Here is a 26757-nt window from a genome sequence, read left to right on the forward strand (position 1 = left end):
GTCAATGATTTTGATGGGATTATTGACTTCTGTTTATGGAAAACAAATATTAGAATTGGACACAATGCACATAGAAAGTATTAGATATGGAGAGATTATTCAAAGTGAAGGTGACACATCACATTTCTGCATTTTGCTTGCATTAAAAGAAACCTTTTTATGTACTACCATGTTTGTTCCTATCTCTCCCCACCCTCACCCCACCACACATACATTTTCACAGTTTTACCTTTTTAAAGAATTTTTTTGTAAGACCAATAATTGGGATGAGAAGAATCCTGAGAATGCCTAGAGGTGACGTAGAAAATTAGAAATATTTCCTAATTCTTCTCAAGGCTGTTGCTTTACTTCATTTCAGATAATTGGAGAGTAAAAAGTTAAAGCCTGCTGGGAGGAATTGATGGTTTCTGAGAAACAGTAGGTACACTTCATCCTCACAGATTGCAAAGGTGATTTGGGTGCGGGGGTATAGTAATTTTCTGCTTAAAAAATGAGTACCTTGTAATCATTACCTATGTGCTAAATATTCTTGAACAATTAGTAGATCCAGAAAGAAAAAAAAATATGCTTTGTCTGTGTGTGTACCTGTCGTGTGTGCTAAACTTATTAGAAACTTTGAAATAATTTTTAACATGTTGGGGGCAGAAAATAAAGCCATGTTTTGACTTGGTGAAAATGGAGTTGCCAAACAGCCCATTAAGCTCCCTGATATTTCACCGTCCTCTCCATGTCTCCCCTCCCTCCAGTATGCCTTTACCCCTTTGAAAGGATGCCTTGTACAATTTTATATTTTTTATTGAAGTTATTATCTCTTATTCTGAATTAAATTAAACATTTGTTTTATTGCAAAAAGAAAAGAAAAGAAAGTTATCTCATTTTTAGCGTTGTCTAAATAGTTCCCCAAAAAGCATTTGCCCTTTGTTTTTGTTCCTTCTTTACTAAATACTCCTTGGATAATCTTCACACTGTGCTACTTAACTGAAATGGCTTAAATACGTCCCCTTCAGAATTCAGGTATTGAAATTTAATGGTCAATGTGATGGTGTTAAGAGGCGAAGCCTTTAAGAGATGATTAAGCCATGAGGCTTCCTCCCTTATTAATGGGATTAAGGCCTTTTATAAAAGTGATTTCATGCAGCATAGGCTCGCTAGCCCTTTGGTCTTCTGCCATATGAGGACACAGCATTCTTCCCCCCTGGAGGATGCAGCAACAAGGTGTCATCTTGGAAGCAGAGAACAGGCCTCACCAGACAACCGGACCTGTTGGCACCTTAATCTTGGACTGTCCAGCCTCCAGAACTGCAAAAGAATAAATTTCTGTTATTTACAAATCATGCAGTCTGTGGTATTTCATTATAACCACACAAACAGAATAAGACATTACCCAACACAATCTTTCCATCATTTGTATAGTATGGTGGAGAGGAGGATGGCATAGTATAATTGAGTAACCAAGGCCAGAGAGGGCAGGGCCATGCCTACTAGTGTTCCAAATCTGGGGTAGTGAATTCAGTGCCAAGGCTACTACTTCATGTGTTTCTGCTTTCTCTTTAAGTGGAATGAGAGCTTCTTGAGGGCAGGTGCCATGCATTATTCATCTTTAAATCCTCCCAGCACCTGAAGGGTACCTGACAGAGAGAGGAAGCATTTTTACTTTTTCCTTTTTTTAACATTTTTCCAGCTTCCTATACTTTCCCTCTGTCAATTTCTGTATATTTATTTCTTCCATCTTCCTTAGGGTGTGCATCATTTTGTAAAAGTCTCAGGCAATGTGTAATATGGACCCAAAGTTAAGAAGATAATGCAGAAGCTTTTGTTCCCCCTTCTCTCCCAACAACCATCCCATCCAAGAAATGAAAGTCAGAGACCAGGTGCGGTGACTCATGCCTGTAATCCCAGCACTTTGGGAGGCTGAGGCGGGTGGATCATTTGAAGTCAAGAGTTTGAGATCAGACTGACCAACATGGTGAAACCCATCTCTACTAAAAATACAAAACATTAGCCAGGCATGGTGGTGGACGCCTGTAATCCCAGCTACCCAGGAGGCTGAGGCTGGAGAATCACTTGAACCCAGGAAGCGGAGGTTTCAGCCAAGATCGTGCCACTGCACTCCAGCCTGGGCAACAAGAGTGAAACTCTGCCTCAAAAAAAAAAAAAGAAAGTCAGAGGCTCTTCCTGGTTTCACTTGAAGCCATCATGGGGACTCTGAGTTTATCCTTTCACTTCTTCCTCCTTGTTTCCATTTCACACATTTCTCCATATTCACACTCAACCTTTGGAAATGAGGGGAGGGTAAAATGGACTCTGTTTTATTTAATCTCTGTGGCCCCTTAGAATGGCATTTTCCTCTTTCACGTTAAGATCCTTTAAATATCAAATGATACTTCTCACATCCTCCAATTTGTCTCTTCTCCACGTGCAACGTCTGCCTTCCTATAGTTGTTCCTCTTGTGACAGGTTTGCTGATTCCACCACCCCGGGCATCTCTTCTGTATATATATATATATACTTTTTTTTTGAGATGGAGTCTCGCTCTGTCGCCCGCGCTGGAGTGCAGTGGCTGGATCTCAGCTCACTGCAAGCTCCGCCTCCCGGGTTTATGCCATTCTCCTGCCTCAGCCTCCCGAGTAGCTGGGACTACAGGCGCCTGCCACCTCGCCCGGCTAGTTTTTTTGTATTTTTTAGTAGAAACGGGGTTTCACCGTGTTAGCCAGGATGGTCTCGATCTCCTGACCTCGTGATCCGCCCGTCTCGGCCTCCCAAAGGGCTGGGATTACAGGCTTGAGCCACCGCGCGCGGCCATCTCTTCTGTATTTACTCTTGAATGGCAACATCCCTCTTAAGGTGTGATGCTCACTATATGACACTGCTGCACTGGGCTGTAATTTCTCTGGGAAAAAATTATTTTCTCCTCTGAAACATACATCCATAACAATGCTTTTAGCTGCAAGTAGCATAATAACCAAGGGACAGTGGCTTAAATAGAGAGGAAATCATCTCATTTAAATAGAAGACTAAAGGATAAACAATTCCAGAGTTGGTTAATTCAGTAACTTAAACATTTTAGGGCTCTGGGTTGGCTGCTCTTCAATTCCTTGCCTTTTCTTTCATGGTAGCCATATGGCTGTCAAAGCTTCAGGCATCACACCTTTATTTCAAATAATTCAGCAAGAAGGATAACAAAAGGCATCCATGTGCTGTTTTTTCTTTTTACCAGGGGAGAAAAGAACCACACCAGCAGAATTATCATATGACCCAGTTGACCAGAACTGCATCATATTGTCACCCCAGTCTGCAAAAAGGAATGGGAAGGTGAATGTCTGGTTTCTTCAGCCAGGAAAAGGGGATTGGGAATGACAGTCAACAGTGTCTGCCATGTAGGTGTAAGCCTCTGGCAGCACGAAGACACACAATTGGCTTGAGTGAAAAATCTTGTTGATAAGAAAACTCTGTCATGGGCAGTGATCATAAAATCAAATGACTAGAGGAGGTGACAAGTAACATGAATAAGTTAAGTGGGCCTAGTGCAAACTAAGGGGAACTGGAGGTGCTCATCCAGATAAAAGAGGATATCCTACTTCAAGTCTTCTCTTCGACCCTAACGCAGAATTCCAATACTTAAGTCCTTACAGAAAAATTGGAAGGATTTTACTTGGAGATACTAAACAGCCCCAAATAAATAGTCCCAGGCTATTTTCTCCAACTGACAAAACAGCTGACATGATAGTCCTAGGAGAGGTCTTCGAGTTCTCAAGCCCTACTCAGGTACATAGTGCTTCCAATCAGTGTTTTAGTGGTTTGATTTTGAATACCAATGTTTAGCTGGAGACCACTAGGCAGATGAAGAAAATTTCCCATATAGAAGGCAGACACAAAAACAAAACAAAACTGAAAAAAAGAGAAGTCCAAGTAAACAGAAGAAATTCAATAGAAGAAAACTTTCTAAGTTTTTACAAATTTAACTTTATATTTTGAGATAACTGTAGCTTTACTTGAAGCTGTAAGAAATAATAGAGATCTCATGTACTCTTTACCCACGTTCTTTCAATGGTAACTGCCATGTGCTAAATGTTTATATCTCCCCAAAATTCATGTGTTGAAACCTAATCCCCAGTGGAATGGCATTTGGAGGTGGGTCCTTTGGTAGACGATTAGGTCATGAGGGCAGGGGCCTTATGAATGGGATTAGTGCCCTTATAAAAGAGTCCCTGGAGAGCTCCCTTGCTCCTTTGCCATGTGAGGACAGTGAGAAGACAGCTATCCATAAACTAGAAAGTGGACTTTGATAAGACACCAAATCAGCCAGCATCTTGTCTTGGACTTCCAAGCCTTCAAAACTGTGAGAAATAAATTTCTGTTGTGTATAAGCCACCCAGTCTATGGTGGGCTGTTATAGCAGTGCAAACAGGCTAAGGTAGAAATAGCTTACAAAACTATAGTATGATATCACAAGGATGTTAACATTGATACAGTCAAGACACAGAACAGGAAACGTTTTAAAATCCTGTCATTAATATCCAGAAAAGATAAGTCATTGTATTCACAAGACAAGATTAGGATGCTATTTTAGAAAGGTACAATAAGAGGATGAGAAAAAAATTCTTGGAAATTAAAGATATGTTTGTGGTATATTGTATTTTTCTAAGATGACCACATCAATATCTTCCATTTCACATGCTCTTCGTTACAATATGAATTTCACATTTTTTAAATTGAGAAATGGGATCTTTGTTTCCTACCCTTGAATCTGGAAGGGCTTGTGATCTTGGTGAAAGTGTCACCATGTAATCTCTGAGGACAGGTTGTAGAAGGCAATACAGACTCCAATTAATTCTCTTTGGAATGCCCACTCTTGGGAGCAAGCTACTATGCTAGGAAAAAACCCAAGTAGCCATATGGAGAGGCCATTTGCATTTCTATTAATATCTTGATGGACCGGCATTTGTCCCCAGGTAGGTTTTTCAAGAAAGATTTATGAGAACTATATTTTCTGAATTAAATGTTTGAAACTATTTATCTGTTGTCTTTATATATAAATGATAATTTCACTGAATAAGCATCTTTGGATAATACTTTTTATTTTTCTCAGGTCCTTGTAGCTGTAGTTCTTCTGTTTTCTAGGGCTATTGAGAAGTTGAAGCCAGCCTTCCTCTTATAGACGGGTTCATCTTTTACCATGGCAGCTTTTAGGATTCTTTATCTTTGGAGTTCTGTAACTTTATTCAGTTCTGTTGTAGCACTGGTTGACATTTATCACGTTTCCTGGCACACAATCTGCCTTTTCAATCTATTGATTCCATTTATTTCATTTTCAGGAATATTTTCTTGAATTAATGTCTTTGGATATTTTTTGCTCTAATTATTTATATGTCTTCTTCAAGGACATCCAAGTATTAATTAAACTGATATTCTTTGTCTATATTTCATGTACAAACATATATACACACACTTCTTACTGATCCTTTTAAACATGTACCCTTTTCCATTCATTTTGTTTAGTTCTCTTAAACCTGTCTTTCAGATATCTTACTGTATTTTAAGCAGTGACTATTCTCATTTTCACTGTTTCCATTTTTTTGTGATGATTTTATTTTCTTCCTATTCTTTTTTCCTAATCTCTGCCAGTTAAATTTTCCATTTCTGTTTTCATATTGTCATTTATTTCTTAAGATTTAATTATTCTGCTCTCAGTTCTTAATAGATAGAAGTTTGGTTCACTTTTTTCTGAGTCATCTACATTCTTGAAAAACTCGTCAATAAAAATTTTCTTCTCTATTCTGTTCTGTGCTCTTCACCTGCCTTCTTTCCTCCTTTTTGACTTATTTTTTATAGACTCTGCGAGTTGCTTTTTAATTGTTACACATTCTTAAAGAAGCAATTTGTTTAACTAGTTATGTGTTAAAATAAAAAGTGGTGGTGATGGTAGTGAAGACAGGCCAGGGAGTGCTCTGGTTAATTGTCCTGGGCTCACAGTGCAGCGCTGAACACTGAATGATAGAGGCGTGTGTGTGTGTGTGTCTGTGTCTGTGTGTGTCTGTGTGTGTGTTTGTGTGTGTGCGAATTTAGCCTATCTCTTCAGCTGGTAAAGATCAGCAGCTGCAGGGGTGCCCATAGCCCAGAGTTTCTCTATCTTAGTGGATAGTGCAGTTATAAATGTGGCATAAGCCCAGCCTCTCAATCCCTTTTTGGTGTTAAATATCACTTAAGGAAGCTCTTCCAGCCAGCCTGTGTGCCCGGATCTGGTCCATCCACACAGGGGTGGTTGTTTTATCTTTCATCGTATACCACCTGCTTAGGAGCCAACTCTGCCAGCATTGTCCAGGAGTTGTCGTGGGCAGAAGCCTCTCTCTCTTCACAGTACTTGATAGTCCTTCACGGTTCATTTTGGGTTTTGTTGTCATCTGAGTTGTAAACATGTCTTAATTTTATTGCAGGTGGGATTTCTGTTTCCAGTGAGGAAGAGAAAAAGAAAAACCTTTGTTTTCTTACAACCGGAAGTCATTTATTCATTTAATTTTTTTAAAGTTGTCTTGGGCCACTTTTTAGTTTATAAAAATCTTACTTTCATATGATTCAGAATATCAATTCTAAAGGTAATAAGCCGCACAGAAAAGCTGCTTATAATCTACAACACTGACACAAAGGGAAGGAATATAAGTAAAATTTCTTCCAGATTTATCTTACACATGGTTATTCCACAACACCAGGTGCTTAATTGAATTTGTTGAATATGCACCCATTAAAATGAATGTGGCTATATTTATGAGAATTTATGCCTTTAAGGCATCTCTTGCTGAGGCTATGTTCTCTGAGAGAGAGAGAGAGAGAGAGGCATTTATTGCAAAGACTTGGCTTACATGATATGAAACTGGCTAGGCAAGTATGTAATCTGTAGGGCAGGCCATCAGCTGAAGTTGCTGTCTACGTGCAGAATTTTCCTCCTTCAAGGAAACCTCAGTTCTTCTCTTTAGTTCTTTCAACTGATTGAATCAAGCACACCCAGATTATCTAGGATAACCTCCTTTACTTAAAGTCAACTGATTATAGACATCAATTATATCTACAAAATACCTTCACAGCAATACCTAGATTAGAGTTTGATTGAATAACTGGGAACTATCGCCTAATCAAGTTGACACATAACACTGACCATCACAAAGGGAGAATGATTAATTATCAATGATGGTGGGCTTCCTGCATGAGAATTTACATGATGTTTCTTCTACATGTGTCCTGTATCCATTTAATGGCTTGACATTATAATAGTAGCTAAGTCTGACAAACATTTATTTTCTTAAGAATGTGATACATACGGAAATAATTTTCTCAGCTCAGTTTTCCATGACTGAGTCTTTAGCATAATTACTCCATCCAGGCCATTCATACACTGGCAACCATTATATTGGCTAGTGGTTGCAGTAAAGATGAGCTTTGATGGACCTTTTACACACCTACATGTACCTTGACTGGGGAAATACATAAACTGGAATCTACCAGGTCTTTATTACTGAAAGCTAAATCGGAATCATAAAGAATTAATCCAGGTAATTCAGAATCACCCATCTGAGAGTCAATAACATTAACAAGGCCTGCCCATTCCCACCATCAATCTAGACTACTTTTCTGAGTAGCTCAATTTTAAAGTGCACTAAAGCTCCAAATAATGGGAAGAATTTGTGTTTTTTAAAAATTGACGTCTCTTGTATGTATAAGAACTTCTTATCATGCTCTTATCCCCAGAGGCAGATTCTTTATTTTGCCAAGTATAAACATTTACAATGAAAGAATTCAGATCAACCTGAGAACCTCATGTGGATCAGAGAGCTGTAAGAAATCACACAGATTTTATAGCACATCAAGGTTACAATGTTGGTTAATTCCAATTTTTAATCAGTTTCTCATAATTAGAAAATATATGGGTTTCTAGTGCCAATCCTTGTATTAAAGGGTGTAATAATTGACATGTGAAGAATGCAAGCACTTTGTATATGGTGTGAGTATAGTTGATATGGGTAGTGAATCAAATGTGAGGGCATGGTTGACAAGATGAAGAACAAGATTTATGGGGTAATTAAGTTTTCATTTTAGTATACAAACATTTTCCCATCCATGACATTGCCTGTGTAAACATCAATTCAGTTTTAAAGGAGAAGAAATCAAACCAGTTACCTTAACGACGCCACAAAAGAGAACTGTCTGTTGTGCTGATGAGCAAGTCATTGGTTCTCAATGTCTGGTCCCTGGAACAGATGCATCAGCATTATCTGAGAACTTGTTACACATGCAAATTCTTGGTCTTACCATTGATGTACTGTATGAGAAATTCCGGGCTGGGAACACAAGTCTGCCTTTTAACAAGGCCTTCAGGTAATTCTCTCAAGGGTAAGAGTCACTGGTCTAAGAAATAGGTTCCTCTAAAACTTTCAGAGTCTCCCTTTTTTTTGAAGACCCTCTTGACCTTTTGGACCTTGGCCTGAATATTATCCATTTCTCAAATCTCTAAAATGTTCGATGTGCTTGGTACTTTGGGCCCCCCAAGGAAGACCTCTCAAAGAGTGTGTGCTTTTGAGACATTTAGAAACTTTTTAACAACTCCCATTGCTCCCTTGGCCCCAGTGATAATGAGCACAGCTCAGCTTCCTGAGCCCTGTCCAATAGTTTCTCCCTAAGGATATTCCCCCTTCCCCTGGGGTCTCACTCATGGTATTATACATGAAGTAAGGATAGGGGCTAGGAAACTGTGAGGCTGAGGCAAAGGGTCTCCAAGAAGATGTAGGCTGAAGCCCCATTCTGGGCTAAAGGGAGGTGAGAGACCAGTGTTTCCTCAGCTGCACATAGATCAGCTGTAAGAAAGATCTTGCAACACCTGCTAGAGGGTGGGAGTAATAAACAAGTGACATAGACCTGATGGTAGTAAGTCTAAAGGATCAGCAGAGACTCAAGAAAAACTGCAGGGGGAATGTGATGTTGAAAACAGATGCCTCTGGTTACATATGAAAACAACAAAGCACAGAATTTTACCTATGAGACTTAGAGGGAGGATGCTCACAGCAAAGGATATCAAGGATGAGGAAAATCACAAGATTCTCAACATTGTCATATAAAACAAAGTCACATTTACCTGCTAATATATTAAGTTGGTGAACATTTCTGAGCAAGTGCTAAATCAGAGATGCTGTCATAGACTCTGGGCTTACTAAGTTATTTAATTTGCAATCTAGTTAAATGGAGCAATAGAAAAAATGATAAATGCTATAATGGAGGTATTTATCAAATGCTATTGGAACACAGAGAAATGAGGAATTAATTCTGCATGAGGGAAATGGAGGGAGGAGTCAAAGGGAAAGTGATATTTCTCTTACTGCCTCTAGGTTGAGAAGGTAGCAAAAGCCATTTCAGGAAACAGGATTTATTACCAAAGATATGAAAATAATGAAATAGACAGCCTACACAGAAGCTATGAATTCTTTGAACAGCAGTCGGTTCCTAGGTTACAGCGATACTGATTAGAAAGGTATAGGGAGGCTATATTTTACAGTCTTGTATGAAATGCTGAGAGAGAGTTGCATGCACATATGTAGGTATGTTCTTCCACCCTGAGTTTATCCACAAAACATTTTAGGTGGCTTCTGAGAGTTTGAGTTTTAAACTGTGAGCCAATCAAATATTATAACTAGGAGGAATATGACCACGTCTGAGTCAGAGAGGTCTCATGGATAGCTGTGTAGAAGGTGTCCTGGAGTGGAAGTAAACTGAAGGAGCAAAATGAGATTAAAACAGCCTCTAATACTGTAGATAATAGATTGCAATAGGCCAGGTAAGAGAGGGTAGAAGAGATTAAGACAGGGCAGGGGGAGGGAGGAGACCACTGACCCCCTACCCTGTCACCCTCCATCTTCTTCTTTTCTTTCCTTTTTTTTTTTTTTTTTTTTTTTTTTTTTTGAGACGGACTCTCGCCCAGGCTGGAGTGCAGTGGCCGGATCTCAGCTCACTGCAAGCTCCGCCTCCCGGGTTTACGCCATTCTCTCGCCTCAGCCTCCCGAGTAGCTGGGACTACAGGCGCCCGCCATCTCGCCCGGCTAATTTTTTGTATTTTTTTAGTAGAGACGGGGTTTCACCGTGTTAGCCAGGATGGTCTCGATCTCCTGACCTCGTGATCCGCCCGTCTCGGCCTCCCAAAGTGCTGGGATTACAGGCTTGAGCCACCGCGCCCGGCTTTTTTTTTTTTTTTTTGGTTTTTGTTTGTTTGTTTGTTTGAGACAGAGTCTCACCCTGTTGCCCAGGCTGGAGTGCAGTGGCATGATCTCTACTCACTGCAATCTCCAACTCCCAGCTTCAAGCGATTCTCTTGCCTCAGCCTCCCAAGTAGCTGGGATTACAGGTGAGTGCCGCCATGCCCAGTTAATTTTTTTGTATTTTTAGTAGAGATGGAGTTTCACCATGTTGACCAGGCTGGTCTCAAACTTCTGACTTCAAGTGATCCACCTGCCTCAGCCTCCCAAAGTTCTGGGACTACAGGCATAAGCCACCTCGCCCAGCTCCTCCATCTTCTTCTGTCCCTTTAGTCCCATTTTCTCCATCTCCCCAGCACTTTTCCACTTCCCCTACCTCCACTTGCTCTATTTCTTCATTTCCCTTTATTCCTTTGTCTATTTCTATTTGTTTTCTTTCAATAACTTCCTTGGTCTCCCACCCTTGGATTCAGTAACATCTTGTAAAATTCCTGTTTCATTCAGAAGCTGAGTCCCCTTAATACAATATTCATCATCTGTTTCTCAATCCAATGACTCTCCCTCCCTTTTCTCCCTCTTGTCTCAGCATATACACCACATATGCCTCACTCATAAGGGGCTGCCCACTGTGATGGGCAGAAGAACTACTGGATGTCTCAGGCATCCAGCTGCATCCGATGTCTTCCTTGTGCTGAACTTGTACACCCGATAGCTATTCACCCACCCAGCAGTCAACACCACGTGCTTTTTAAGGTTGACTATCATTAAGAATGGGTACTGCAGGGCGCAAATAAATTGTGAGATCCAGATATAGCCTCTGGACTTAATAGTTGAATTGTGGAGGGAAAAAACAGACACAGGAAAAGCCATTAACATGATGATGTGTTAAATGTCATGTGAAAAATAATTGGCAAAGAATCTTAGTGGAGACTGGAAGAGAGGGTATCTTTAGATTAAGAGAATTCACAGAGGTGAGTAATTGCCATTGATTATTCCATGCACCGTTTTAGGAACTTTTTATCTATCATTCTACTTAAGCCCTCAGAAAATTCTATAAAGCAGGTATTTTTATTTCTACCTTAGAAATGTGAAAACTGAGGCCCAGAAAGATTAAGTAAGTTACTCATGGTCAAATCACAATGAAACAAAAGACCTGAAACTTAACTTCAGATGTATCTGACTCCAAGTGTCTTCCCACCACTATATGAATCTTTGAAAGGCAGGTTGCATATATCTCTGGATAACGTCAAGATTTCAGGAATGTGTATCCCAGCACCCACCTGTAAACTCCCCAGAGACAGCACCTAGCTACTAGGACGGCACATAGTATCATAGTCTACACATAGGATGCTCATGATATGGGCCCAAAACCTTGGTTCTGAGCCCCTGAGCCCTGAAAGGGAAAGTAGTGACTTCATGGATCTGTGTCTGTGGTTCATTTTCTTTAGGAGTATGGAGAAAACACGATGGAACAAGGAAACCTCACATGGGCATCAGATTTTGTCTTCCTGGGGCTCTCGCAGACTTGGGAGGTCCAGTGTTTCCTGTTTTTAATGTTCCTGTTTGTCTACATCACCACTGTTATGGGAAACATCCTTATCATCATCACAGTGACCTCTGATTCCCAGCTCCACACACCCATGTACTTTCTGCTCCGAAACCTGGCTGTCCTAGACCTCTGTTTCTCTTCAGTCACTGCGCCCAAAATGCTAGTGGACCTCCTCTCTGAGAAGAAAACCATCTCCTACCAGGGCTGCATGGGCCAGATCTTCTTCTTCCACTTTTTGGGAGGTGCCATGGTCTTCTTCCTCTCAGTGCTGGCCTTTGACCGCCTCATTGCCATCTCCCGGCCCCTGCACTATGTCACCATCATCAACACTCAGCTCTGTGTGGGGCTGGTGGTGGCTGCCTGGGTGGGAGGCTTTGTCCACTCCATTGTCCAGCTGGCTCTGATGCTCCCACTACCCTTCTGTGGCCCCAACATTTTGGATAACTTCTACTGTGATGTTCCCCAAGTACTGAGACTTGCCTGCACTGACACCTCCCTCCTGGAGTTCCTCATGATCTCCAACAGTGGGCTGCTGGATATCATCTTGTTCTTCCTCCTCCTGACCTCCTACTTGTTCATCCTGGTGACGCTGAGGTCACATCCAGGGGAGGCAAGAAGGAAGGCAGCTTCCACCTGCACCACCCACATCATTGTGGTTTCCATGATCTTTGTTCCAAGCATTACCTCTATGGCCGGCCCTTCACCCCATTCACTATGGACAAGGTTGTGTCCATCGGCCACACAGTCGTGACCCCCATGCTCAATCCCATGATCTATACCCTGAGGAACCAGGACATGCAGGCAGCAGTGAGAAGATTAGGGAGACACCGGCTGGTTTGACAGTGACAAGAGTAGGTTGCTTCTCTTTGGCTTTGTCTTCCCTTTGTGAAGTGGAGAGGGAGCTACTACATCTGCTGTCTTCATAGTGTGTTGAGAGTCATCGTAGCAGGGAATGAATTTTGAAACTAAGCAACCTGGTGTTTTAGGAAAAAAGAAAGGATCCTCTTTGGTGGTTACGGTTTGTGATAAAGAGTTTTAACACACGTGCAACAATGAAAATTGTTCACATGGCCCCTGAAAACCACGCCCTCCTTTTCCCCTTCTTGGTAGAGAGTTTCCTGTTGACAGCATTTCCCCTGTGAGAACATTTCTATTTTCAGTATTTTGAGCTCTCTTCCCAATACTCCCTTTTGGTGTGAGTCTGGCTTGTTAGGAACAGCACAGAATTTGGAGGCTTAAGCTCTAAATTAGAGGCCCTGACCCATCATTGACCCAACTGATGACTTTGAATAAGCCGCCCAGCTTCTCTTGGCCTCATGGTTTCTCCCTTACCAAACTTTCTTAAATTAGTATCTGTCCCTAAAATGTTCTAGGTTTGTTATGAGATTCAAAACAAAAAATTTTATGATAAAATGAGTAAATCATATAACTATATGTTATCTTCCAAGCTTTTAAAAATGATTGTATTTTATTTTCAAATATGAAATTATCGTGTATTCAAGCTTTTTGTCTCTATATTTACATTTTAATATAATATACTAATTGTAAATAAAAGATCATGGGGAATGCATGCACATTATGAAACATTATGTCATTATGTATGAATGCTCATGTATACACTACACAACTCAAGAACCAGAAGTTACCAATAACTTGCATTTACCTGTATTGTCCTCTCTATTACGTTCACCTGGATTCCTATCCAGAGGAAATCACTCTCTTGAATTTCATGTTCATCATTTCATTGCTTGTATAAAATAGTTTTATCACATTTTTTATATAAACAGTATATTGTTTTGCTACTTTGCAGTTTTATAAAAATATTATACTGTACATAATATTCTGGGATTTGCTTTTTTCTCTCCACGTTATGTTTCTAAACTCCACATGTTCATGTTTGGCTGTAATTCATTCATTTGCTCTGCTGTAGAATATTCCACCATAAGAATAAACTTATTTGGGTTGTTTCCAGGTTTTGGCTACTGGAGAGTGCTTTTTTGTTTGTTTGTTTCCTTTGAGATGAAGTATCACTCTGCTGCCCAGGCTGGAGTGCAGTGGTGCAATCTCAGCTCACTGCAGCCTCTGCCTCTCGGGTTCAAGTGATTCTCCTGCCTCAGCCTCCCTAGTAGCTGGGATTACAGGCACTCATCACCACACCCAGCTAATTTTTGCATTTTTAGTAGAGACAGGGTTTCTCCATGTTGACCAGGCTAGTCTCAAACATCTGACCTCAAGCCATTCGCCCACCTCAGCCTCCCAAAGTGCTGGGATTACAGGCGTGAGTCACCGCGCCCGGCCCAAAGAGTGCTTTTTAAAAACTTCCTCTAGTTGTTTCTAGTTGCTATGTTGAAGTGTTCTGGTTCGTATACTTGAAAGAGGAATTGTTAAGACATAAGGTCTTCAAAAGATTTAATTTTACAAAATAGTGCCAAATAGTTTTCCAAAGTTGTAGTACAAAATTACAATTTCATCAGCAGTTTACGTGTTCTCATTGATTCACACCCTTCTAACAATTGATATTGTGAGACCTCATAATTTTTGCCAATTTAGTGAGTAAAAAATGGTATTTCATTGTAGTTTTAATTTGCCTTTCTCTATTCTCTAATATTTCTTTCCATGTTTTTATTGTATTCTGGTTTCTCATGAATGTCATTTGTTCATTTTTCTATTGGGTTTTTCTAATTGATGGGGGAGTTCTTATATAATTTAGTGACTAATCTACTGTCAGTTATATTTATTACAATACCTTTTCCCAGTTTGTGGTTTGTCTTCTCTATTTGTGGCACTAATTTTAATGTAATCAGACATATCAATATTTTATTTTAGTATAAAATACTATTGGGATCTAATTTTAAGAAGTTGTTTCTTACCCAGAGGGTATAAAGATATTCTTCTACACAATTCTTTTATTTTAACTTTAAAAATCTCAAATTTACAAAAAAAATTGCAAATATAGTATAAAGTACTATTTTTTCCCTGAAGGTATGAGGGTAAGTCAACAGTCTGATACCCACCACTCAATACTTTAATGTACATTTTCTAAAAAGACATTTTTCCTACAATACTGCCATGTAGTCATCAAAATTGTTACAGTGTCAATACATTACTAGTATCCAGTCTTCAGATCCTATTCTAGTTTGGTCAAATGTCCCAGTAAAGTCTTTTACAGAGAGAGAATTTAGTTCAGAATCATTTGTCTCTTTTAGTAGTCATAACTCTTTAGACTCATTTAGTCTGTAAGGGTTTCTTTTGAAATTTGATAACCTTAGCACTTTCAAAGATTACAGATAAGTTATTTTGTAAAATGTTCTTCAGTTTAGGTTTGTCTTATGTTTTACGATGATTGGATTTTGCCGATGCATCTTTGTCAGGGATATCATAGAAATTACGCAGTGTTTTTCTCATTGCATCCTATGAGGTATGTGATTTTGCTTTGTGCCATGACTGATGTTTCATCCCTTTGGTTACTAGACTAAGGAAATGTTAGGCTTCTTACCTGTTAGGTGACTCATTTTCCCTTGGATATTAGTAAACGTTTTGTGGGTAAGTACTTGGAGACTATCTGGTTTCTTATCAGTTTCCATTTATTTATTTATTTATTTACTTATATCTGTACAAACTCATGTGTTCCTCTTTTATTCATTGAGTTATAATCCATTATTATTATTTATTTTGTTGCACAATATGTCCCAGGTTTTGCCAGTAGGAGTCTTTTCAGGTTGGCTTCTGTGTTCTTTTTACTCTTTTAACACTTCCTTACTTTGTGACACAATGATATGTCCCATGCTTACTTTCTGTGCTCCTGGTCTGGAATGAATGATTTCTCTAAACAGTCTTGGTTCCTTTTAGTGGAGAATGATATTTAGAAGTCAATATCTAGGTGCCGAGTGTGCTCATTGCTGTGTATCTATCCACACACGTGTGCACATGAACATACATTAACACAATCAATCTATATTTATTTTCTCTAGCTATGTAATTTTTTTTTTTTTTTTTTGAGATGGAGTTTTGCTTTTGTCACCCAGGCTGGAGTGCAATGGTGTGATCTTGGCTTACTGCAACCTCTGCCTCCTGGGTTCAAGCGATTCTCCTGCCTCAGCCTCCCGAGTAGTTAGGGTGACAGGTGTGCACCACCATGCCCAGCTAATTTTTGTGTTTTTAATAGAGACGGGGTTTCACCATGTTGGCCAGGCTGGTCTTGAGCTCCTGACCTCAGGTGATTTGCCCGCCTTGGCCTCCCAAAGTGCTCGGATTACAGGTGTGACCCACTGCACCCGACCCTCTCTATGTATTGTTAACCATATGTTCACAGAGATACTTCCAATTCCAGTCCACCACCACAGAATTCATTCTGCTTTCCACTTTCTACACGTAACTCCTTTCTCTGGTGGTGAGCAAGCTGACTCCCATAATTCTTAATATCTTTATTTTTTAGATGAAATTCATACAAAAATAACCACCTTCAAGTGTATAATTCAGTGGCCTTTAGTATTTTCACAATGTTGTACAGCCATCACCCCTATCTAGTTCCAAAACATTTTTGCCACTTCTAAAGAAAACCCCATACTCCTTAAGCAGTCCCCCACCTCCACTTCTTGGGTCCTGGAAGCCACTAATCTGCTTGCTTTCGATTTTTATGGATTTATCTGTTCTGGACATTTCATGTAAATGGAATCATATAATATGTGACATTTTGTGCCTGGCTTTTTTTTCACTCTGCATAGTGTTTAATAAGGTTAATCTACATTGTAGCATGTATCAATACTCCATTCCTTTTTATGGCTGAATAATATTCCACTATATGAATATATCACATTTGATTTATCCATTCATCTGTTGAATGACATTTGGGTTGTTTTTATCTTTAACCTGGTGTGAACAGTGCTGCTACTAACAATTGTGTAAACTGTTTGAGTGCCTGTCTTCAAATCTTTTAGGCATATATCTAGTACTGGAACTGCTGAGTCATATGGTAATTCTGCAGTTAATTTGTTGAGGAACTGCCAAACTTTTTCCCTCATGAGCTGCACCATATTTCATTACCACCAGTAATGCATTAAGGTTCTGATTTCCTCACATCCTTGCTAACACTTGTTATTTTTCATTATTATTATGATTATTACAGGTTGAACATCCCTAATCCAAAAATCTAAAATCCAAAATGCCCCAGAATTTGAATTTTTTTGAGTATCAACATGACACCCCAAGTGGAAAATTCCACTGGCCTCATGTGATGGGTCACAGTCAAAACTTCATTTCATGCACAAAATTATTTAAAATCCTTTGTAAAATTACCTTCAGGCTATTTGTATAAGGTGTACGTGAAAAATAAATTTTGTATTTAGACTTGAATCCTATTCCCAAGATATCTCATTATGTATGTGCAAATATTCAAAAACCCAGAAAAACTTTAAATCCAAAACACGTTTCATGGCTGGGATCAGAAGATCCCAACCATTTTGGATAAGGGATACTCAACCTATATTATCATTATCATTATTATTACCACCCTATTGGGTGTGAAGTGGTTGGTATCTCATTATGGTTTTTATTTCCATTTTGCTAATTACTAATGATGTTGAGCATCTTTTCATGTGTTGGCATTTGTCTACTTTCTTTAAAGAAATGTCTGTTCTAGTCCTTCGCCCATTTAAAAAATTTGGGTTGTTTGTCTTTTAGTTGTTGATTTGAAGTGTTAATTATGTGTCTGAATATTTAACCCTTATTGGATATTGATTTACAAATATTTTCTCCCATTCTTTATGTTGTCTTTTTATTTTCTTGATAATGTTCTTCAATAAACAAAAGTTTAAATTTTGATGAAGTCCAATTTATCTATTATCAATTTTGTTGCCCATGCTTTTTATATCATATCTAAGAATTCATTGTGAAATCCATGTTAATGAAGATATACCCTTATGCTTTCTTCTAAGAGTTTTACAGTTTTAGTTCTCACATTTAGGCCTTTGAACCATTTTAAGTTAATTTTTGTATGTGGTGTGAGGTAATGGCTCAAATTTATTCTTTTGCATGTGGATGTCCAGTTAGTTGTTCCAGCACCATTTGTTGAAGAGACCATTTTTCTCCCATTGAATGATTTTGTCACTTTTGTCAAATAACAATTAACCATAGACTTTTGAGTTTATTTTTGGACTGTCAATTGTATTTTAATGGTCTACATACCTATCCTTGTGCTAGTACCTCACTGCCTTTATTACTGTAGCATTATAGTACATCTTGAAATAGGGAAGTGTGAGTCCTCCAACTTTGTGGTTCTTCTTAAGATTAGTTTGTCTGTTCTGAATTCCTTACAATTCCATATGAGAGTTAGGATCATGTTTCCAATTTCTGGAAAAAAAAAAAAAAAGGCTGTTGGGAATTGATAGTGATTGCACTGAATCTGTAGATTGCTTTAGGGAGTCCTGCCATCTTAACAATATTAAGTATTCCAATCAATGAACATGGGATGTCTTTCCATTTGTTTAGGCCTTGAATTTCTTTCAGCACTGTTTTGTAGTTTTCAGTGTACAAGTCTTACTCCTCCTTGGTTAAATTTATTGTGACTGTTTTATTATTTTTTGATGCTACTGTAAATTGAATCACTTTTTAAATTTTGCTTTTTGGATTACTCATGGCTAGTGTATAGAAACATAACTGATTTTAGCATGTTGATCTTATATGTTAAATATTTGCAGAATGTTTTTGTTAGCTTTTTGTTTTATTGTGGATTCTTTGGGATTTTCTACATGTAAGATTATGTCATCAGCAAATAGATAAAGTTTTACTTCTTCCTTTCTGATGTGGATGCCTTTGATATCTTTTTCTTGCTTAATTGCTCTGGCTAGAACTTTGAGTATAATGGAATAAGAACTGAATAGAACTTGAATACAACTGGCAAAAGTGGGCATCCTTGTCTTTTTCCTGATCTTAAGGGGAAATCTTTCAATCTCTTTCTCCTTTTTGTGTGTGGAATTTCTTTTTCCACTATCCACATTCAACCCATTTGTGTCTTTGGATCTAGTGACTCTCTTATAGACAGCACATAGTTGTACCATGTTTTTCTTTCCAATCTGTTGTCTATCTTTTAACATTGAGAATTTAATTTATTTATATTTAAAATAATTACTGATAAGGAAGAACTTCTTTCTGCCATTTTGCTGTTTGTTTTCTGTATGTCTTATCTCTTTTCTATTTCTCAATTCTTCCATTAATGATTTCTTTCTGTTTAATTGCTTTTGTAGTATATCATTTTTATTCCCTTTTCAGTAGATTTAAAAATCTCTTAATAATTTCCTTGTGGATTCCAATTAACATCTTATACTCATATCAATCTAGTTCTAATGAATAGCAACTCCGTTTCAGTAATATTAAAAAAAACCCTGCTCCTATGCAGTTCTAACCCCTTCCATTTATGTTGTTATTATCACAAATTACTTATTTATGTGTTGTGTGTCCATTAACATAGATTATCATTATTGCTTTATGCATTGTCCTTTAAGTCATAGAGGGAAAGAGGAGTTACAAACTAAAATATAATTATACTGCCTATATAATCTTTACCAGTGTTCTTCGTTTCTTCATATGGCTTTGACTTACTATTTAGTAGTCTTTTATTATAGCTGAAGGATTCCCTCTACCATTTTTTTACAGAGTTGGTCCACTAATATTGAGTTTCCTCAGCATTCATTTATCTGGGAATATCTTAATTTACGCTTCGATTTTGGATGACATTTTTGCCAGATATTGAATTTATATGGATAATTTTTTTCCTTCTAGAACTTTCAATATATCATCTTATGAATCTGATCTCTGTGATGAGAAATCAGCTGTTAATCTTAGTGAGGATCTCTTGTATGTGATGAGTCACTTTTCTATTGCTGCTTTCAAGATTCTTTCTGTGTTTTGTTTCCAGCACCTTGTATATTATAACATATCTTAGTGTGGATCTCTTTGAGTTATTCTAACTAGAGTTCCTTGAGCTTCTTGGATGTGTAGATTAATGTATTTTATCACATTTGGGCAGTTGTGACCATTATTGCCTAAACTATTTTTACTGCCCCTTTCTCTCCTCTTCTTCCAGGATTCTCATTATGTGTGTGTCTTGGTATCCTTGATGGTGTCTCACAGGCTTCTTAGCCTATGTTCATTTTCCTTTATTCTTCTTTTTGCTCCTTAGACGGGATGATTTCAATTGACCTATAATATCTCTAGACTTCTGATTCCGAAATGCCAGCATAGAGCAAATTTGATTCACTCCCCCATTTCCACAGAGCTAAAAACAAATATATAGCACTGAGATCTACACCAGAAACAACCCAGAGCTCAAGTATAAGCATGAGACAGCTCCTGGGGCCACAGAGAGATGAAAAAACTCCAAGCAGCTAATAGGAGAATCAGACTTTCACATCTGGGACATCCTTCATCCCCATTCTGTCCAGCACCAAGTGCCAAAAAATCTCCTCCCAACTACAGTTTCTACACTGGAAAAACTGAAATTGAGGCCGCCCACCACCTTCCTTACCTCCCTGGTTCCCTGGTAAGAGACCTGTTCTTGCCTTAATCCACAGATAGCATCATGACTGCCTGAAAGAAGAAATGTCTCTGAAGAAAGGCAGAGAAATTCTGCTCTGTAACTCAGTCAAAGGAGACACCAACTCAGAGTTGCTGTCCAGCAGCACCATGCTGTAGGAGGCATGTTCCTCAAGTCCCGTGAGCACAAACCCCTAGCCAGCCTTCCCACACTGCCAGAATAATCTCTTTGGGATCTCCTTGATTTGAGACAGGGAGTGCTTCAACCATTCACTAGTCCTGAGGTGAACCTGGGCTTAAGGCACCACCTAGTGCCAAATAGGAGGCAGTGACCTAGTAGTGAAGATTCAATAAACAAATGTATTCAATAAAAACCAAAACAAGCTGTACAGAGAAAACTGGAATAAATAATCCTTCAGTGCAAAGATGGATACATACCCACAAGAAACAACAGCAAACAGGGAATCATGACTTCCTCAAAAGGAAAAAGCAAAAATCCAGTTACTGATCCTAACAAAATGGTGATTTGTGAGCTCTCTGACCAATAATTCAAAATAGCAGTTTCGAGAAAACTCACTGATCTCCAAGAAAGCACAGAAAAGCAATTTAGAAATTTAACAAAGAGATCGAAATGATTCCAAAATGTCAAACAGAAATCTTGGAACTCAATTAACCTATCTTCAGGTTCATTGATTTTATTTTTATTTTTATTTTTTAAGACAGAGTCTCACTCTGTTGCCCAGACTGGAGTGCAATGGTGTGGTCTTGGCTCACTGCAACCGCGGTTCAAACAATTCTCCTGCCTCAGCCTCCTGAGTAGCTGGGGCTACAGGCACGTGCCACCACACCAAGCTAATTTTTGTATATTTAGTAGAGATGGGCTTTCACCATGTTGGCCAGGCTGGTCTTGAACTGCTGACCTCGTGATCAACCTGCCTTGGCCTCCCAAAGTACTGGGATTACAGGCGTGAGCCACCAGGTCTAGCTGATTCTTTCTTCTACCTACTCAAAACCTGCTATTGAAACTGTCTTGTGAACTTTTCATTTCAGTTACTTTTATTGTACTTTTCAGCTCCAGACTATTTCTTATTTTAAAACAATTTCTCTCTCTTTTGATATTGTCTATGTAAAACATTCTTCTTCTTCCCTTTGATTCTTTATCCATAGTTCACTCTAGTTCTTTGAGAATGTTCAAGAAAGTTGCTGTAAAGTCTTTGTCTAGTTAAGTCAAATGTCTGTTTTTTCTCAGGAAATTTCTGCTAATTTCTTTTCTTCCCTTGAAAGAGCCATACTCTCTTGTTTGTTTCCATGTCTCATGATATTTTGTTGAAAACTGCACATTTTAAATATTATAATGTGGTAGGAGTGGAAATAATTTTCTTCCCCCTCCCTAATAGTTGTTGTTTTTTCTTGCTGTGAGTTGCAGTTGTTTGTTTAGTGACTGGTAAAACTTTTTTTGTCAAATATGACCTCTGAAATCTCTGTTTCCTTTGTTCATAGTCAGCTAATGGTTTTACAGTAACTTTGTTAAGTGCCTGGATACAAATGACATGGTTTGGATCTGTGTCCCATGAAATCTCATGTCGAATTATATCCCCAGTGCTGGAGGTGATGCCTGGTGGGAGGTGATTAGATCATGGGGATAAATTTCTTACGAATGGTTTAGCATCATCCCTCCCTTGGTACTGTCCTTACAATAGTGTGTGAGTTCTCATGAGATCTGGTAATTTAAAAGTGTGTGGTACCTCCCTCTCACTCTCTCTTCCTCCTGCTCCAGCCATGTGAAGTGCCTGCTCCCACTTCATCTCCCACCATTACTGTAAGTTTCCTGAGGCCTCCCCAGAAGTCAAACAGATGCCAGCATCATGCTTCCTGTACAGTCTGCACAATCATGAGCCAATTAAACTTCTTTTCTTTATAAATTACCCAGTCTAAGTCTCAGGTATTTCTTTACAGCAATGTGAGAATGAACTAATACAACAAAGAAAAGAGAAAGAAAGAAAATATATTATCCCAATTTTTCCAGATTGGCTCTGTGTTTGGATACTCCCTCAACACTTAACAAGGATGTTTACAGCTCTGCCTTAGCCTTCACTTTCTGCTTGCATTGAGCCTAAAGATGAGCCAGAACTTATATCAGAGGACTGTCTCAAGTCTGTGCTTTCATCCTGCCCTTATATGCAGAATGTGGCACTCTAGATTTCATAGTGTGTACAGGAACTTTCCAAAGTTCTTGTTCACCAAAGTGTCTCTGTTCCTAACTTTTCCTCCCAAGCTTTTGGTGTGTGTTTGATCGCCCCAGCTGTAATTTTTTGCCCAGGTGGTAGAGGCTTATTCATTTGATTTTCAGTGTTTCTGAGGAATACTTTTTATGTAGCACCTTTTCTGGCCAGAGTGAATTCTGAGTTAGGTAAAACAAAAGCAAACTTCTCACATCAGTCCTTCAGGGAACCCCCAAACATTTCAAAACAGACAATACAATCCTAGGGAACAAGGTTCATTCTGCTCCTTCCGAAACCAGGGACTCACACCAGGAACATACATTGCCATCTTCAAGACCACCAAGCTGGGAGGAGTGTGGAACAACTATAAGTTCGAAGTTTTCCTATTGTGTTTCAGTCATCTTTTGAAACAAAGTTCATTTAGTTGTTATTTGACTATTTTATTTGACAATTTTCCAGAATTCCAACAAGGTTGGTTCTGATCACTTTTCTTTTTTTTAAATCTTTTTTCACTTCTATGGAGAAATGAGCCCTTGGATTCCCAGACTGCTATTTTTATGACATCATCGTATTTAACATATTAATTTACTTAATTCACTTCTCTCTATGCAACCAGTCTTTCCTAGTAGCTCCATATCTGTTTCCATTCCTTCACCAGATACTTTCTTCACTCCACTTGGGCTCTGATATCCTGCTTCAGGCCAGCACCCTTTCCAGCCACTTTTCTTACCCCACACATGCTTCAGCATCCCACATTAGGACACTTTCCATGCTCCTCCTTATTTTGCTTGAGCTCCAACACCTGATGTTCAATTGTACCTCTGTGTGGATGCATTTCTTAGCCCTCCCATGCTCTGACTCCCCATAGTGAGTCAGCCCTTGCTGGGATACCCTCTTCACCTTGCTTTAACACCCACAATGGGCAGCTCACAGGAGTGGACAGCCAGACTCTGGCAGCCCATGCTGGGCCACATCTCGTGGACACCTTATTCACACTGTATTTTTGTTCTACATTAAGAGGAGATTTCTTCAACTCTAATTTCCAATATTTTTATTAAAGTTTGTATTTTTTAAATCAAATTTTAGTTTTCAAGAACTCTTGCATGTTCTCCTTTTTATGCCATTCTATTCTTATCTTGTGGACATTATATTTTCTTGCTTCTCTCAAATGATACTAATTACATAAGCTGAAGGTTTTTCTCAAGTTTTCTTTTGCTTTCTATGTCATTTCTGTTTTCTTCTTATTTATTTATTCTTTTGTGTTGGAGACCTTTCTTAAACTCCCAGTGATCTTTGGTTAGCTACATTTAAGAGTGAGGCAATAAAATGCTGATTTGAACCTCTATGTATGGAAAAAAATTTCAAACTTCACCTTTTTTTTTTTTTTTTAATAACAGGATCTTACTCTGTCACTCAGGCTGCAGTACAGTGGTGCAGTCATGGCTTACTGCAGCCTTGACCTCCTGGACTCAAGTAATCCTCCCACCTTAGCCTCTGAAATAGCTGGGACTACAGGTGCACACCACCATGCCCAGCTAATTATTTTAACTTTGTTAAGAAGTTTCTAAGACTCTCAAAACACTTACCATTAGAGAGGTCTGCCAAGGAAATTGAAAATCACAGAGATTTCGGAAATGTAGGATTATCAGGTCAAGATCAGAAAGGACAAAATTATCCTCATGAAACAAATTTTGGACGGACCTATAGAAAATGAACACTGGTTCACATGTGTGAGCATGCACCAGAATCAACTGAGAGGGCTTGCTAAAACTTGGAAACCCAATGCAGAGTTTCAGATTTAGTAGGTCTTGGGTAGAGCCTGAGAATATACATTTCCAGAAAGTTGTTGGGTGATGCTCATATTGCTTATCTGGGGGCCACAATTTGAGACTGCAGACTTCAAGTTTCATTGTTCAGTGTTCTTCAGCACAACGGACAGCTCTCTCACACAGCACCAGAGACAACTTGTTTGCTTTCTTTTAAAAAAAATTTTTCAACTTGGGCAATGTAATAGGTGGGAAAATGTTTGTATATTATATTGGAAACTTAAATCCTCTTTTTTTTTTTTTAATTTTACCAACCAGACCCCAAGGGCAATTTCTAATCCATACCCATTTTTATAGCACCATCTGTAAAATTCTGTGCAGCCCATAGGGGGTTCTTTTTCCGTGAATGTAAAAACAACAATTATTTAGAATGGATTTTTATGATCACCATGCCCAGGCAATGTTAGAGATAAAATACTCCTCCTTGCCTTGTGGATTTGCTCCCACTGCCCTGCCGTTCACGAGCTGTGTGTGTGTGATTCAGAGGGGATCTGAGAAAGCAAGGAAAGAATCAGAATTGGAGGGTTGAAGCCCAGGGGCCTGCCAATAGAGGGGAGCATGAGCAATGGAGAGAGGGGCTCTGTGCCCTCTCACTGAACAGGTGTCAATCGAGCAACAAGACTGCGAGTGACCACTGAGGTTAAGGTTGAGGGGGAGGAGGTTGAGCTGGAGCCCAGCCTGTGAAGACAGGGAGTATACAGGGGGAGCCCCTGGACAGCCCTCCAGAAACTCGGAAATGGGGCCACGGGCCCTTAGGCCTGACCCCACAACTGACAGAAAAGCCATGAAGACCTGGAGGCTGGCTGCTTTGCAGTGAGAGCTCAGAGGGAAGGAGACATCGCTTTCTCTTTTCCTCCTCCCCACACAGACACCAGGCAAGAGGTGCTGGAAAGAAGGAGGAAGTGTCAGAGAGCAGAGTCCTGCACCACCCACCACATTCCACTCTCAGAGGCCTCCCAAATTGGAGGGGTGCCACTCCAATGTCCCCACAAGGAAGGCAGTTAGCTGACAGGATCAGCTGACAGGGTGACATCAGGGGCTGCCTCAGCTTTGGAGCTAAGGCCACACACATCCCAGGCAGCCCCAGTTGATGACTGAGCACGGCAGTGGGTGAAGGGCCCCCCATTTCTGGCTGTCTTTGTGCCGGGGCTCCTCACTCGTCTGGCTGGAGCTTTCTCAGAGCCCCACCACGGTCTGTGACTCTTCCCGCCCACTCCTCACTCCTTTTCCCTCCTGTTCACTGGCGCTGGGCTTGTGCTGCAGTCTGAAGGCGTCCCCTGCCTATGCCTGCCCTCTCTGCTCTTTCTCTCACGGACATTGCCCTCTTCTAACCCTGTCTTGGCGTCTAGATAGACACAATTCTGCTTTCTCCCATAGCCACATTTCCTACATCAGGATCTTTCTTCCCATTCGTATAGTGAGCTCCATGGCCAGCCTCTCCGGGGACGGCCTCAGTTGTAACAGCTCCTGCGCCTTGAGGCCACACACCACCGTGTTAGTTCTACCCACAATGTTTGCACGATTTCTAGGTGCCAAGCACAGCTCTAAATACTGAGGATACAGCATTGAACTGAGCAGACAAGGGCTCAGCCTTCATAAAGTATATAGTCTATGGGGGAGACTGACAAATAACAAATGGAAAAATAATTTCTTCTAACAAGAACTGTGGAGCAGATGCATGGAGTCATGTCACTGGTAGGGTGGGCAGCATCATGAAAGGTGGTCAGGGAAGCAATCTCTGAGGAGGAGGTGTTTAAGCAAAGACCTGGGCAATGAGAAGAACCCTGTCAGGTAAAGATCTGAATGAAGGGCAAGCATTCCAGACAGAGGAAACACCAAGTGCAGTGGTCTTGAGGTGAGAATCAGCTTGGTGTTAAAGGAAAAAGAAAAGAGGCTGTTGTAACGGGTGTGTAATGAGCAAAGAGGATCTTGGGAGGAGGTGAAGTCTAATATTGCATCATTTATCTGCCACTGCAGAAAAAAATCAATCCAAAACTTAGAAGCTTAAAAGAAAGTAATCATTTACCATCGTTCATGGATGCCATGGACCAGCAACTCCAATGGCACAGCAGACAGCTTATTTCTGGTTCATGATGTCTTTCCTGGGCCCCAGCCAGAAGATTCAAAGGCCAGAGATAAAATCATTTGCAGTTTCATGTGGTGATTCAATCTGGCTGTTGATGTTGATGTCAGCTGGGTGCTAGATGGGACTGTTAACTGATCTCTCCACGTGGCTTGGGATTCCACACTGCATGGTTGCCACATTCCAAGCAAAAGTATCCTGAGACAGGAGCCAGGTGGCAACAGTATCCTTTCCACCACTCAGCCACAGAAGTCACATAGCCTCACTTCTACTACATTCTGTTAGAAAGAAGTGTGTTATCAACTCCAGCCCACAT

The 26757-nt window shown here is 39.7% G+C and overlaps 1 protein-coding gene and 1 long non-coding RNA gene across 3 annotated transcripts; one reads left to right on the forward strand and one right to left on the reverse strand.

Annotated features, from left to right (window-relative positions):
* Positions 1–821: 821 nt before the first annotated feature.
* Positions 822–26556, reverse strand: LOC117066502. Of its 2 annotated transcripts, none has more exons than XR_004430363.1 (3): positions 26385–26556; positions 8170–8240; positions 822–1299 (listed from the first exon to the last, which is right to left on the reverse strand). It is a non-coding gene; the product is annotated as an uncharacterized LOC117066502 (long non-coding RNA). The 2 variants fall into 2 exon arrangements; XR_004430364.1 differs by lacking the exon at positions 822–1299 and adding an exon at positions 6864–6980.
* LOC117066501 (olfactory receptor 4D2) lies at positions 11699–12621 on the forward strand. The gene is given in 2 exon segments (XM_033181914.1): positions 11699–12458; positions 12461–12621. Coding segments are annotated over 2 exon segments (921 nt in total).
* Positions 26557–26757: the final 201 nt, after the last annotated feature.

Source organism: Trachypithecus francoisi, unplaced genomic scaffold, assembly GCF_009764315.1.
Source record: "Trachypithecus francoisi isolate TF-2019V2 unplaced genomic scaffold, Tfra_2.0 Lachesis_group20, whole genome shotgun sequence".
NCBI lineage: Eukaryota > Metazoa > Chordata > Mammalia > Primates > Cercopithecidae > Trachypithecus > Trachypithecus francoisi.